This window comes from Bos grunniens, chromosome 22 (assembly GCF_055505025.1).
Source record: "Bos grunniens cultivar Pamir isolate PY7600 chromosome 22, Bosgru_T2T1.0, whole genome shotgun sequence".
NCBI classification, from domain to species: domain Eukaryota; kingdom Metazoa; phylum Chordata; class Mammalia; order Artiodactyla; family Bovidae; genus Bos; species Bos grunniens.
In genome coordinates, this window is record NC_141186.1 from 3,140,228 (window position 1) to 3,154,123 (window position 13,896).

Here is a 13,896-nt window from a genome sequence, read left to right on the forward strand (position 1 = left end):
CCCAAAATGATTAAGAAGATGGTAATAGAATCATACATATTGATATTTATCTTAAATGTAAAAAGATTAAATGCATCAGCCAAAAGACATAGACTGGCTAAGTGAATGAAAACACGTGCATGTATGTTGTCACATCACTTCTACTTACCATGTCATTCTACCCCTCAGATTCTATGTAATTATTTTATATTGTTAGATTAACCCTCTTCCCATTATGGCTTGCAATTGTAATTATCTTTTTTTTTTTTTGGTCTGGCTATTGCTTGTTAAAACTGATAAACATCTTCTACTATTGTGATTATGTAATTATTATTCATTTGATACCATGTATAATGATTGGTTAACAGAAAATAATAGAATATCACAAAACTAACATTTAATAGTGCCGGGGTCCAGCCCCGGTGGATCCAGGGAATTCGAAGTGGAGACGGCGTCGGTGAGATCAGAAAACAACTGCTGAATTAAACGTTTATTAAGGATATAAAGAGTGGTGAAATAAGGATAGCTCAGCGAAGAAATTCAGTGAAGAAAAGAGGCTGAATAAAATTCCAAAGCAGGGAATTTATGTCACCTACGAAGGCTGCAGGCGTCCTCCCGTTCTCCCGAAGGAGAGGAGACACTAAGGTCTCCCCGGTCAGATCTTAGAAGCCCAGGCAAAATTAGTAGGCTTGACGAGCTTCCCCGCCTCAGAGGAAAAATTCAGCCAGAAGGTGAAAGAAAGAATGACATGGGGAGACCAAATTTCGGTGAATAAAAAGGCGTACTTTATTTTCCAAAGTAGTTTTATACCTTAAGTTGTGCATAGAGGATAATGGGGGAAGGGGTAGAATCATCCAAGGACAGCAGTTCCTGATCCTAATCGAAGCCAGGCTTTCAAACTTATCATATGCAAAAGTTTAGGTGATTTACATCGTCTTCTGGCCAGGAGGCCTGTTAACATTTTAAGAAACTTATTTTTCTCTAAAGGTGATTATTCTAAAGTCAGGCACCAGCCTCCAAAAAAGCATTGGATAAAGTTGCATTCCTATAGGGCAAAGGTGAGGTGGGCTCAATCAAGAAAAGAATTAACTCAAGGGTCCAAGGTTACAAACATTGAAGCTACTACTTACATTTCTATACACCCATTATATCAATCAATACACTGCCAAGGACACAGTAGGTAAGGGGTATGGAGACTTAGCAGCAAACATTGGCCCAACAAGTGAAAAACCCTTCACCAATACAATTTCTAATCAATCTTTTAACTACTCAAAGGAATCTGTGTTTAGACAGTTCAGAACATCTCTTGCCTCTCACAGTTGGGAGGCTCTGAGCAATCACATGTGGCCGGAAAAACCTATTCAGGCAGGCTAGAGGACTTCCAAAGGAGTTTGTAGGTTGAAACACTGTCACACCCAGGAATTATTAACTGGAGCTGTAAGCTAACTCTTTTTTCAGAGAGAGGTAGTGGGGGACAGCCCCCCATAAAGTCAGAGGTGTACGTGAAAGCACAAAGCAGAAAGTAGGCACACTCTGGTTTTGGGGGTAGATGCTCGAGAATTTCCAGGGGGACTCCTGAGGCTCAATCCCGCCTTTGCGTATGCCGAGCCTCCTTCCTCATGACCTTTGCCATGGGCAGAGTTCCTCACGCTGGCTCCTGGCAGTGATAGAATTCTAGTTGAGCTATTCCAGATCCTGAAAGATGATGCTGTGGAAAGTGCTGGACTCAATATGCAGTATGCACTCAATATGCAATATGCCGGCTCCCGGCATAATAGAAAAACTTGTAATCGCTTCTTAAAATCCAGATGCATATTAGAATTATCTTGGAACTTTTTGAAAAATAAAAATGCCCAGATATTGTTTTCTTTCTCCAAACCTTCAGATATGATTCTTAAGAGCAGCCATGTTTAAGAACAACTGGACTATATGATAATCTTTTACCTTTATCCAGTTTGTTTTACTTTTTCTATTCATGGTCAATGCTCCCATTTCATTTAGTTTATGTTTTCTAATTTCTCTGTCTCTTTTTTTGTTGTTGTTCTTTCTCAAGCCTTTATCAAGTATAGTAGAAAAGCTTTTATATACATATATGTGTATGTATATGTATAGTATGTATAATATACACATTTTAGAAAATGTATGAATTTTTGCCTAGATAAAAAATACATTTTGATTCCACTTGTTTGAGTGTGAATAGAATGCTAGATTTCTCATTTATATTCACTTAAAGCTTTGATATAGGTCCATTTATTCTGGCATCTCATATTACTGCTAAAAATCTAGAAAGCTTATAAGCTTAGTGATTTTTAAAAAATGTTGATGAGCCTTGAAACTTTTAATCCAATTCTGAGAATATAAAGAAATACTGTGTTGTAAAAAATAAGAAATTAATATGTGATACAGTATGATTAACTAAAGTACAGATATTGTTGAAATATCACACAATTTTATGCTAGTGTCCATTATTTGTTTCCATACATTGTATTTAGTTGCTTTAGCTTCATGTACCAAATTCTGATAAATTCTCTTTTTTTTATTCTGTTGTTAATATTTTCTAATTTTCCTTGTTATGACTTAGATACACCCATCATTTAAAAATGAACATTTAATTTCCAAATACATGAGATTTTTAAAGTATATTTGATATTAATTTTTCATTTGAATTCTTTCTTCTCTGAAACCACCGTCTGTGTTTTTCTACAGAGAAGGCAATGGTAGCCCACTCCAGTACTCTTGCCTGGAAAATCCCATGGACGGAGGAGCCTGGTAGGCTGCAGTCCATGGGGTCGTTGAGAGTCGGACACGGCTGAGCAACTTCCCTTTCACTTTCCACTTACATGCATTGGAGAAGGAAGTGGCAACCCACTCCAGTGTTCTTGCCTGGAGAATCCCAGGGACGGGGAAACCTGGTAGGCTGCCGTCTTGAGGCTTTCAGTGGCTAAGTCAAAGATCTCTCTTGGTGAGTGTCACATTGCACTTGAGAATATGTGGGTTATTTTCAGATATCTTTTAGTATTGATTTCTAATACAATTCTACAGTACTGAGAATAGACTCTATATGAGTTCAAAACCTTTAGACCAAGAAATTTTTGCACCTTGTTTTATGTCCCTGGGTAGGTTCCAGAGCTAACGCCTCAAAAAAAACAAAAAAAAACAAAAACAAACCAATGTCCTTTTCATTATAGGGGACTGGAATGCAAAAGTAGGAAATCAAGAGATACCTGGAGTAATAGGCAAATATGGCCTTGGAGTACAGAATGAAGCAGGGCAAAGGCTAACAAAAGTATTGCCAAGAGAATGCACTGGTCATAGCAAACACCCTCTTCCAACAACACAAGAGAAGACTCTAAACATGGACATTGACCAGATGGTCAATACAGAAATTAGATTGATTATATTCTTTGCAGCCAAAGATGGAGAAGCTCTATACAGTCAGCAAAAACAAGATGGGGAGCTGACTGTGGCTCAGATCATGAACACCTTATTGCCAGATTCGGACTTAAAAGTAGGGGGAAAGGTAGGGACTTGAAAAAAGTAGGAAAGCCACTAGACCATTCAGGTATGACCTAAATCAAATCCCTTACGATTATACAATGGAAGTGACAAATAGATTCAAGGGATTAGATCTGATAGAGTGCCTGAAGAACTATGGGCAAAGGCTTGTGACATTGTACAAGAGGCAGTGATCAAGACCATCCCCAAGTAAAAGAAATGCAAAAAACCCAAAATGGTTGTCTGAGGCGGCCTTACAAATAGCTGAGAAAAGAAGAGAAGGTAAAGGCAAAGGGGAAAAGGAAAGATATAAGCATCTGAATGCAGAGTTCCAAAGAGCAAGGAGAGATAAGAAAGCCTTCCTCAGAGATCAATGCAAAGAAATAGAGGAAAACAACAGAATGGGAAAGACTAGAGATCTCTTCAAGAAAATTAGAGATACCAAGGGAACATTTCATGCAAAGATGGACACAATAAAGGACAGAAATGGTATGGACCTAACAGAAACAGAAGATATTAACAAGAGGTGGCAAGAATACACAGAAGAACTGTACAAAAATTATCTTCATGATCCAGATAATCACAATGGTGTGATCACTCACCTACAGCCAGACATCCTGGAATGTAAAGTCAAGTGGGTCTTAGGAGGCATCGCTACAAACAAAGCTAGTGGAGGTGATGGAATTCCAGTTGAGCTATTTCAAATCCTAAAAGATGATGCTGCGAAAGTGCTGCACTCAATATGCCAGCAAATTTGGAAAACTCAGCAGTGGCTACAGAATTGGAAAAGGTGAGTTTTCATTCCAATCCCAAAGAAAGGTAATGCCAAAGAATGTTCAGACTACTGCACAATTGCACTCATCTCACACGCCAGCAAAGTAATGTTCAAAGTCCTCCAAGCCAGGCTTCAACAGTACATGAACTGTGAACTTCAGATGTTCAAGCTGGATTTCGAAAAGACAGAGGAACCAGAGATCAAATTGCCAACACCCGTTGCATCATCAAAAAAACAGGAGAGTTCCAAAAAAACATCTACTTCTGCTTTATTGACTATGCCAAGGCCTTTGATTGTGTGGATCACAACAAACTGTGGAAAATTCTTAAAGAAATGGGAATACCAGACCACCTTACCTGCCTCCTGAGAAATCTGTATGCAGGTTAAGAAGCAACAGTTAGAACCAGACATGGAACAACAGACTAATTCCAAATCGGGAAAGGAGTATATTGAGGCTGTATATTGTCATCCTGCTTATTTAATTTATATGCGGAGTACATCATGTAAAATGCTGTGCTGGGTGAAGTACAGGCTGGAATCAAGATTGCCGGGAGAAATATCAATAACCTCAGATATGCAGATGACAGTACCCTTATGGCAGAAAGTGAGGAGGAACTAAAAAGCCTCTTGATGAAAGTGAAAGAGGAGAGTGAAAGAGTTGGCTTAAAGCTCAACATTCAGAAAACTAAGATCATGGCATCCAGTCCCATTACTTCATGGCAAATAGATGAGGAAACAATGGAAACAGAGATAGACTTTATTTTTTGGAACTCTAGAATCACTGCAGATGGTGACGGCAGCCATGAAATTAAGAGACTTGCTCCTTAGAAGAAAAGCTATGGCCAACCTAGACAGCATATTATAAAACAGAGACATTACTTTGCCTACAAAGGTCCATCTAGTCAAAGCTATGGTTTTTCCAGTGGTCATGTATGGATGTGAGAGTTGGACTATAAAGAAAGCTGAGTGCTGAAGAACTGATGCTTTTGAATTGTCATGTTAGAGAAGACTCTTGAGAGTCCCTTGAACTGCAAGGAGATCAAACCAATCCATCCTAACGGAAATCAGTCCTGAATATCATTGGAAGGACTGATGCTGAAGCTGAAGCTCCAATACTTGGGCCACCTGATGCAAAGAACTGACTCATTTGAAAAGAACCTGATGCTGGGAAAGATTGAAGGCAAGAGGAGAAGGGGACGAAAGAGGATGAGATAGTTGGATGGCATCACCGACTCGATGGATATGAGTTTGAGCAAGCTCTGGGAGTTGGTGATGGACAAGGAAGCCTGGCAGTGCTGCAGCCCATGGGGTCACAAAGGGTCGGACATGACTCAGTGACTGAACTGAACTGAACTGATGTTCCAGTATCTGCTGGTTTATAGTCTGTGGGAACTTGAATAGAATTTGTATCCTACTGTTGTGTGAAAATTATATAAATCTTAATTATGTTGAATTGGTTCATAGTGCTTTTTAAGGTCTACTATATCCTTCTATTTTTCTGTCTTTTCTATTACTTTTTGAGAGTTTTATATTGAAACTCCAACTAAAAATTCTTAATTTATCTGCTTAAAAAATAATTATATGGTGAAACTCTGTGTAACTTTGTTCTATATTTTCCAAATCTCCTGTAAATGTGTTGTCATTCTTTCATAGTTTTAAAAATAAAGAATAAGAAAAAAATATAAAAGCCCAACAAATTTTTAGAGGTCATCCAGTCCTACTTCTTTCCCTTATAGTTGAAAACACTGAGTGCTCTTGAGATTATAAATGTAAGAAGTTGCATGGTGACAGAAACTGCATTTTTTGACTCCTAAGTTCTGATGTTTTTTTACTGTCTCTTGAATATTATGAAATTTTAATCTATAGTGTTAAAATTATCTTATTTTCTCTTTAAATTCTCTTTGGAAGTAAGCAGATTCGGTGTTGTAGTCATACAGTCATTTTTTATGAGTGAGATATCAGGACTTCCCTCGTAGTACAATGGATAAGAATCGCCCTCCCAGTGCAGGGGAAACGGGTTTGGTCTCTGGTCTGGGAAGATTCGACATGATGCAAGGCAACTAAGCCCATGTACCACAACTGCAGAAGCCCTCACACTCTAGAGCCTGTATGCCACACTAATGAGCCCACAAGTTGCAGCTCCTGAAGCCCAAGTGCCTAGAGCTTTTGCTCAGCAACGAGAAACCACCACAGCGAGGAGTCTGCACCACAGCCAAGAGTAGCCCCGCTCACCACAACTAAAGAAAGCCCCCATGAAGCAACGAAACCCATCGCAGCCATTAATTAATCAAAAAGAAGGAGATATCATCTAGAAATGGACATGACAAAAGTTGAAATTATAATGTTGAAATACCCCAAGTGTAAAAGTAGTGGTACAGATAGTTACTTTGCTCAAACTCAGAAGAGTTGCATCATCTGGGTTAGTCTGTATTTAAAATGTATGTACTTTCTATAACAGCAGTGTTGGAGAGCAAAATAATAATGACAACTTTTTTTGTTCGGAGGAACAATCATTATTTTTCTCAGTCACATACAAACAATAAAAGCAATTTCTATTATAAGTAGCCATTTGTCTTCATTCCTATTCTGTATGTATTTATTCACACTGTCTCATTAAATTCTGAGATTATTCAGAACTCCTTGGGTATGTTGTAATTTTACCATCTGGGATACATCAGTCATAAAATACATATACATTGTAATAATAACTGATGCTTCATAAGAATTCATATTGGCTATACTCCATATCTAAGACCTTTGTTCTGTTGAACAATGGAACTGTGTAATATTTCAATTCAAAAAGAATTGATCTTATTTTCTAATTTTTTTCAGACTGTGCTATAACACTAAAGTAACATTCATAAAATGCAGAAATCTTTGGAGAATTTATGTAAAATCCATGTTATTTAGCTCATGAGTTTCACTTTAATGCTATAAATATCTATAATAATTGTACTATATTAAGTTATTTAGAACAGTTTAGTGGGGTTCTACAGACCTTGGTGGTCTTATTAAATTCCATATAACTAGTAATACGTTGTGATGTATTGTGATAGATAAAAAATTGCTCACTAGCCACTTTCTCATCTGTTAATATATACTCATTCCAGATGCTCCACAGATACAGAGAAGAAATAGAGAAAAATTAGGGAAGTGATATGAATGCTTCCTGCATGTAAAATACTATTGAGTATTGGGGGATCAACAGACACAGAATAATGTTTCTAATATCAAATCATTTTTTACTGAAGATTGAAAATAATATCCCTATCCTTGGAGAGGATACAGTCAAGTGGTGGGAATTAGGTAGTAAACATCATTGTAATATGTCACACAATATTGTAAATACCAGAAGTTAAGAGGATGTGAATGTCAAGCAGGGAGAAATTGCAACTGGTTGAGGACTTCCAAGAAGACTTCTTGAAAGACATGGTATTTGAGGTGGGTCTTAAAAGTAGGCAGTTTACAGATTATGCTAGAGTAAGGAGGATACATGAGCAAAGATAAAGAGAATACATTGGATATTTTGGGGGAATAACAAATAATGTAAATTGATGTTTGGAAGATGAATAGTGATGCTAGCTAGCTACCATTTAATGAACACATGCATGCTGTGCTTCTTGCCACATACCCTGCACACATCATTTTATAGAACTTTCTGAATACTTTATGAGGTAGTACTAGTATTATTCCCACTTTCCGGATGGAAAGATATGAAATGATTTACTAAAGGTCATACAGCTATTAAATTGATGTTTTTAGATCTTGGTCTAAGTCTGACTGGTAATAAAATTCATAACCTTAAGTATTTCACTATAGAGTAACATTGTGGAAAATTGAAAGTGGGGACATTATTTCCAACTATGTTAGCAGTGGCAAACTATATATATTTTAGCAAAAGTACCAATTATTGTGAGTTTCTAAGATTAATCTCTTATTGATGAGTTGAAATAATTAATATGGGGAGAGAGAGAGTAGACAGATTGGTTAGTAGGCTATTTCAGTTCAGTTCAGTTCAGTTCAGTCGCTCAGTCGTGTCTGACTCTTTGTGACCCCATGAATTGCAGCATGCCAGGCCTACCTGTCCATCACCAACTCCCGGAGTTTACACAAACTCATGTCCATCAAGTCAGTGATGCCATCCAGCCATCTCATCCTCCATCGTCCCCTTCTCCTCCTGCCCCCAATCCCTCCCAGCATCAGAGTCTTTTCCAATGAGTCAACTCTTTGCATGAGGTGGCCAGAGTATTGGAGTTTCAGCTTCAGCATCAGTCCTTCCAATGAACACCCAGGACTGATCTCCTTTAGGATGGACTGGTTGGATCTCCTTGCAGTCCAAGGGACTCTCAAGAGTCTTCTCCAACACCACAGTTCAAAAGCACCAGTTCTTTGGCGCTCAGCTTTCTTCACGGTCCAACTCTCACATCCGTACATGACCACTGGAAAAACCATAGCCTTGACTAGATGGACCTTTGTTGGCAAAGTAATGTCTCTGCTTTTGAATATGCTATCTAGGTTGGTTATAACTTTCCTTCCAAGGAGTAAGCGTCTTGTAATTTCATGGCTGCAGTCACCGTCTGGAGTGATTTTGGAACCCCCCAAAATAAAGTCTGCCACAGTTTCCACTGTTTCCTCATCTATTTGCCATGAAGTGATGGGACCCGATGCCATGATCTTAGTTTTCTGAATGTTGAGAAAGTTTAAGCCAACTCTTTCACTTTGCTCTTTCACTTTCATCAAGAGGCTCTTTAGTTTTTCTTGGCTTTCTGCCATAAGGGTGGTGTCATCTGCATATTTGAGGTTATTGATATTTCTCCTGCCAATCTTGATTCCAACTTGTGTTTCTTCCAGCCCAGCGTTTCTCATGATGTACTCTGCATAGAAGTTAAATAAGCAGGGTGACAATATACAGCCTTGACGTACTCCTTTTCCTATTTGGAACCAGTCTGTTGTTCCATGTCCAGTTCTAACTGTTGCTTCCTGACCTACATTAGGTTTCTCAAGAGGCAGGTCAGGTGGTCTGGTATTCCCATCTCTTTCAGCATTTTCCACAGTTGATTGTGATCCACACAGTCAAAGGCTTTGGCATAGTCAATAAAGCAGAAATAGATGTTTTTCTGGGACTCTCTTGCTTTTTCCATGATCCAGCGGATGTTGGCAATTTGATCTCTGGTTCCTCTGCCTTTTCTAAAACCAGCTTGAACATCTGGAAGTTCACAGTTCACGTATTGCTGAAGCCTGGCTTGTAGAATTTTGAGCATTACTTTACTATGTGAAATGAGTGCAATTGTGCGGTAGTTTGCACATTCTTTGGCATTGCCTGTCTTTGGGATTGGAATGCCAACGTAGGCTATTTAGAGCAGTCTAAATGAACTGGTGAGGAACTGAGCTGTGTTTGTAGCAGCAAGATTAGAAAGGGGGAAACACACACTTTTTTAATTTTGTAACTCATAACAAAATGACAACTATTTCAATGGAGGGGATAAGGAGGTAGGCATTTTCAAAGTTGACCCTTGCCGACACCCTTGCTGACATTTGAATCTAGGTAATGGATGGATGGTTGGATGACATTAGCAACGCAGTGGACATGAGTTTGAGTAGACTCTGGGAATTGGTGATGGACACAGGGAAGCCTGGCGTGCTGCAGTCCATGGGGTCGCAAAGAGCTGGACACGACTGAGCAACTGAACTGAACTGAACAAAACAGTAATGTGAAAGAGAAACTTCACATTCAAAACTTTGAAGGAAAAGAAAACTCAATTTGGCCCAAGTTCAGTGTGCTTGAGTAAATCCAGGTGTCAAAATTACATAGAATGTAGGTGTGCTGGTGAGACTTGAGATGGAAATCAGGGATTGAGGTGATTTGGTAGCCATTTGCATGGGAGAGAGAGTGGAAGCTATTTGAATGAAATCTCCAAGGACGAAAATATAAGAGAAGTTTGGAGACAGAGCCTTAGAAAGACTTATTCAGGGCCTTGGGAGAGAAAGAGCAACTGGTCAAGGAATCAGTAGTGGTTAGAGGTTTAAGAGTAAAGCCTTTGGATTAGGTGGTTATAAAACCTTTGGTTTCCTTTAAAAGAAACTTAGCAAAAACCAGGTGGTCAAGCATTTAAGAGTTGAATAGATGTCTAGGATTTATGGTACCTAGTTTATACTCTCACTTTTTGTGACTCTGGAGTTTTCTCTAGAGGAAAAGACCCAAATTTCATATTGTGTACCTAGCTAACACACAAGCATTTTAAAATCAAGACCCAAAAGACTGTATTATTTCTGTTCGCTAAACTTCAAGCTTGCACCATATTTGTGTCCCCATACTTGGTTATTAACTCCACTTTTCATCCATTTACCCAAATGGATGTCTAAGATTTATGTGCCACTGTCTTCCCTTACCACTAAGACCCTTCCCCTTGCTTTCAAAACATTTTTAAAAATGTTTGACTGATTATTGCTATAGACTGAATGGTTGTGTCCCCCCCTAAAATGTGATGATAATAGGAAGTGTTAGGATGGTAATGGGGAGGTGATAATGTAGTGAGGGCAGAGCTCTCATGAATAGAATTAATTCACTTATAAAAAGAGAACCCCCAAACTACCTTGCCCATTCCTCCAAATGAGGTTACTATAGAAAGCAGCCATTTATGAACCAGCAGTGGGTGCTTTCTAGATACCAGATATATCAGTGCCTTGATCTTGGATTTCTCAGCCTCCAGATATGTGAGAAATAAATTTCTGTTGTTTATAAGTCACGGTCTATTTTTGTTACAGCAGTCCAAACAGACAAAGACAGATATTGGTACTGAGAAAAGGGGATGCTGCTGTAATAAATACCTAAAAATGTGGAAGTGGTTTTGAAATTGGGTAAAAGGTAGAGGCTGGAAGAGTTTTGAGATTCATTCTAGAAAAAGCCTGTGCTGTGCTGTCTCTTCAGTCATGTCTGACTCTTTGTGACCCTATGGTCATAACCCACCAGGCTCCTTTGTCCATGGCATTCTCTGGGCAAGAAGACTGGAGTGAGTTGCCGTGCCCTCCTCCAGAGAGAAAAAGTCTGCATTGCCAAAAATGAATGGATTGTTAAGGGCAACTGTGATGTGAGCCCAGAAAGAAAAGGTGAGAACTGTAGAGAAAGCTTCAGTCTTTTTGGAGAATACCCAAGTAATTTTGAACAGAATTTTGGTAGAAACGTGGACAGTAAAGGGGGCATTCTGATGAGGTCTCAGATGGAAATGAGGAGCATGTTATTGTGCAATGGAGAAAAACGGGTCCTTGTGATACAGTGGCAAAAACTTGGCTGATTTGTGTTCATGTGTAGTGTTTCATGAAAGGTAGAATTCGTGAGTAATGAAAGTGAATATGTGGCTGAGGAAATATCTAAGCAAGGCTTTGGAGATACAGCTTAGCCTCGTTTGACTAAGTAAAATAATAAGTTCCTTTATCTCCACTGCACTGTGGAGCTGTGGGCCAGGGCCACCATCATGAAGCTGACCAGTAAAGCCCAGCTGAGCTACAGGCACTTGACTCTAACATATGAGAGCTACTGTGTGGGCTGCCTTCAAAGCCATATGGGGACAAGACCAGATACATCCTATAGGGCCCAACCCCTACTGGTAAAACTATGCGGTTACCTACCCTAGTAGGTCTGGAAGGGGTCCACAGCCCCGGTTTGCCTGGAGGGAGAGCATAGAGCCAAAGATCATTACCCCGGATTAATGTTTAGACTTGCTTGGAACCTTTCTTTTTTATTTCTCCCTTTGGAAAAGCGAGTGTCTGTCCTATGCCTGTCCCACCATTGTATTTTGGAAGCAGAGAACACATTTGATTTCACAGGTTCACAGATGGAGAGGAATTTGCCTTAAGGTGAATCCTGCATTCAGTCTCACCCATGTCTGATTTAGGTGATATTTAGATGAGACTTTGGACTTCAGATTTTTGGGTTGATGCTGGAAGCAGTTAAAACTTCTGGGAACGGAATAAATGTATTTTTCATGTGAGAGGAATGTGAATTTTGGGGCCAGAGATGGAATGCTATAGACTGAATATTTGTGTCCCCTCAAATTCATATTGAAACCTAATCCTCAACGTGATGTTATTAGAAGGTAGATGCAGTGGGTGGTGATTAAATCTTAAAGACAGAGCCTTTATGAATGGGGACTAGTATTCCTATAAAAGAGGTTCCAGAGTGATAGTACTCTTGTTATCCCTAGAGTAGTGGTTAACTAATTTGCAAATTAAAAAGTGGTAGAGTTGTCTGACTGAAAATTGAGTGTCTGTAATCCCATGGTCGGAGGAGCCTGGTAGGCTGCAGCCCATGGGGTCGCTAAGAGTCAGGCACGACTGAGTGACTTCACTTTCACTTTTCACTTTCATGCATTGGAGAAGGAAATGGCAACCCACTCCAGTATTCTTGCCTGGAGAATCCCAGGGACAGAGGAGCCTAGTAGGCTGCCATCTATGGGGTCGCACAGAGTCGGACATGACTGAAGCGACTTAGCAGCAGCAGCAGCAACCATTCATAACTATTGCATTAAATGAATGAATGAATAAACTAATAGCCCAAACATGACTGCCTAATTTTGAATAGACATTCAATGTTTTCTATTTTCTAAAATGTAATTTTTAAATTTTCTTTTGAATTATCTAGCATAATAGCTAAGTTATGAAATAAAAAGTTAAAAACAGAAGTTGAGTAAGTCAAGTATACTCAGCACAGCTTTGCATTTGTCATCATCTCTTTAAACTGAAGTGTGGACTACTGTCCCTATGATTTTATAGGGCGTCTCACAGACTCCAGCATTCTCCTCACCACAGTTTCTTTCTCCTCTTCATTTGTACCTTCTGTGCACATAGTAATCATGTTCTACTTTCTTTTATATTCCTTATTAGGTTGGTGAAAAAGTAATTGTGGTATTGAAACATGAATTTTAAATTATTAAAACTGGGCTCAAACACATCTTAATTAATCAAAATAGGAACCATTGCATTCAACACAGTTTTGCCAACAAGAAATAAGTTTGTTTATTCTTGTAGCATAAAAATCCATGCTTTGGAATTCCATGAACTCTTGGAAAGCATTTTCTGCCTCCTGCTGGTTTATGGAAGCTTTTTCCCTGCAAAAAGTTGTCAAGATGCTTGAAGAAGTGGTAGTCGCTTGGTGAGAGGTAAGGTGAATATGACAGATGAGGCAAAACTTTGTAGCCCGATTTGTTCAACTTTTGAAGTGTTGGTTGTGCTATGTGTGGTTGGGTGTTGTCATGCAGAAAAACTGGGCCCATTCTATCCACCAATGCCAGCTGCAATCATTGCAGTTTTTGGTGCATCTCACCAATTTGCTGAGCATACTTCTCAGATGTAATGGTTTTGCCTGGATTCAGAAAGCTATAGTGGATCAAATCAGCAGATCACCAAACAGTGACCATGACCTTTTTTTTGGTGCAAGTTTGGCTTTGAAAAGTGCTTTGGAGCTTCTTCTTGGTCCAGCCACTGAGCTAATCATTGCTTATTTTCATATAAAATCCACTTTTCATTTTTTTAATATAAATTTATTTGTTTTAATTGGAAGATAATTTCTTTACAATATTGTATTGGTTTTGCCATACATCAACGTGAATCTGCCACGGGTGTACACGTGTTCCCCATCCTGAACCCCTCTC

At 39.0% G+C, this 13,896-nt stretch overlaps 1 protein-coding gene across 6 annotated transcripts in view; it reads left to right on the forward strand.

Annotated features, from left to right (window-relative positions):
* ZCWPW2 (zinc finger CW-type and PWWP domain containing 2) overlaps window positions 1–13,896 on the forward strand; it is a 147,756-nt gene that overhangs the window by 36,776 nt on the left and 97,084 nt on the right. The window contains exon 2 of one of the 6 annotated variants that reach the window (XM_086365609.1): window positions 3,168–6,813. The exons of 4 other annotated variants lie outside the window; for them this stretch is intronic. In XM_086365609.1, coding sequence (XP_086221735.1) covers window positions 3,168–3,188 — 21 coding nt within the window. In that variant the 3' untranslated portion in view covers window positions 3,189–6,813. Of the gene's footprint in view, window positions 1–3,167; window positions 6,814–13,268; window positions 13,405–13,896 lie in introns of those variants that run through there. One more of the 6 variants, XM_086365607.1, reaches the window with a different exon arrangement.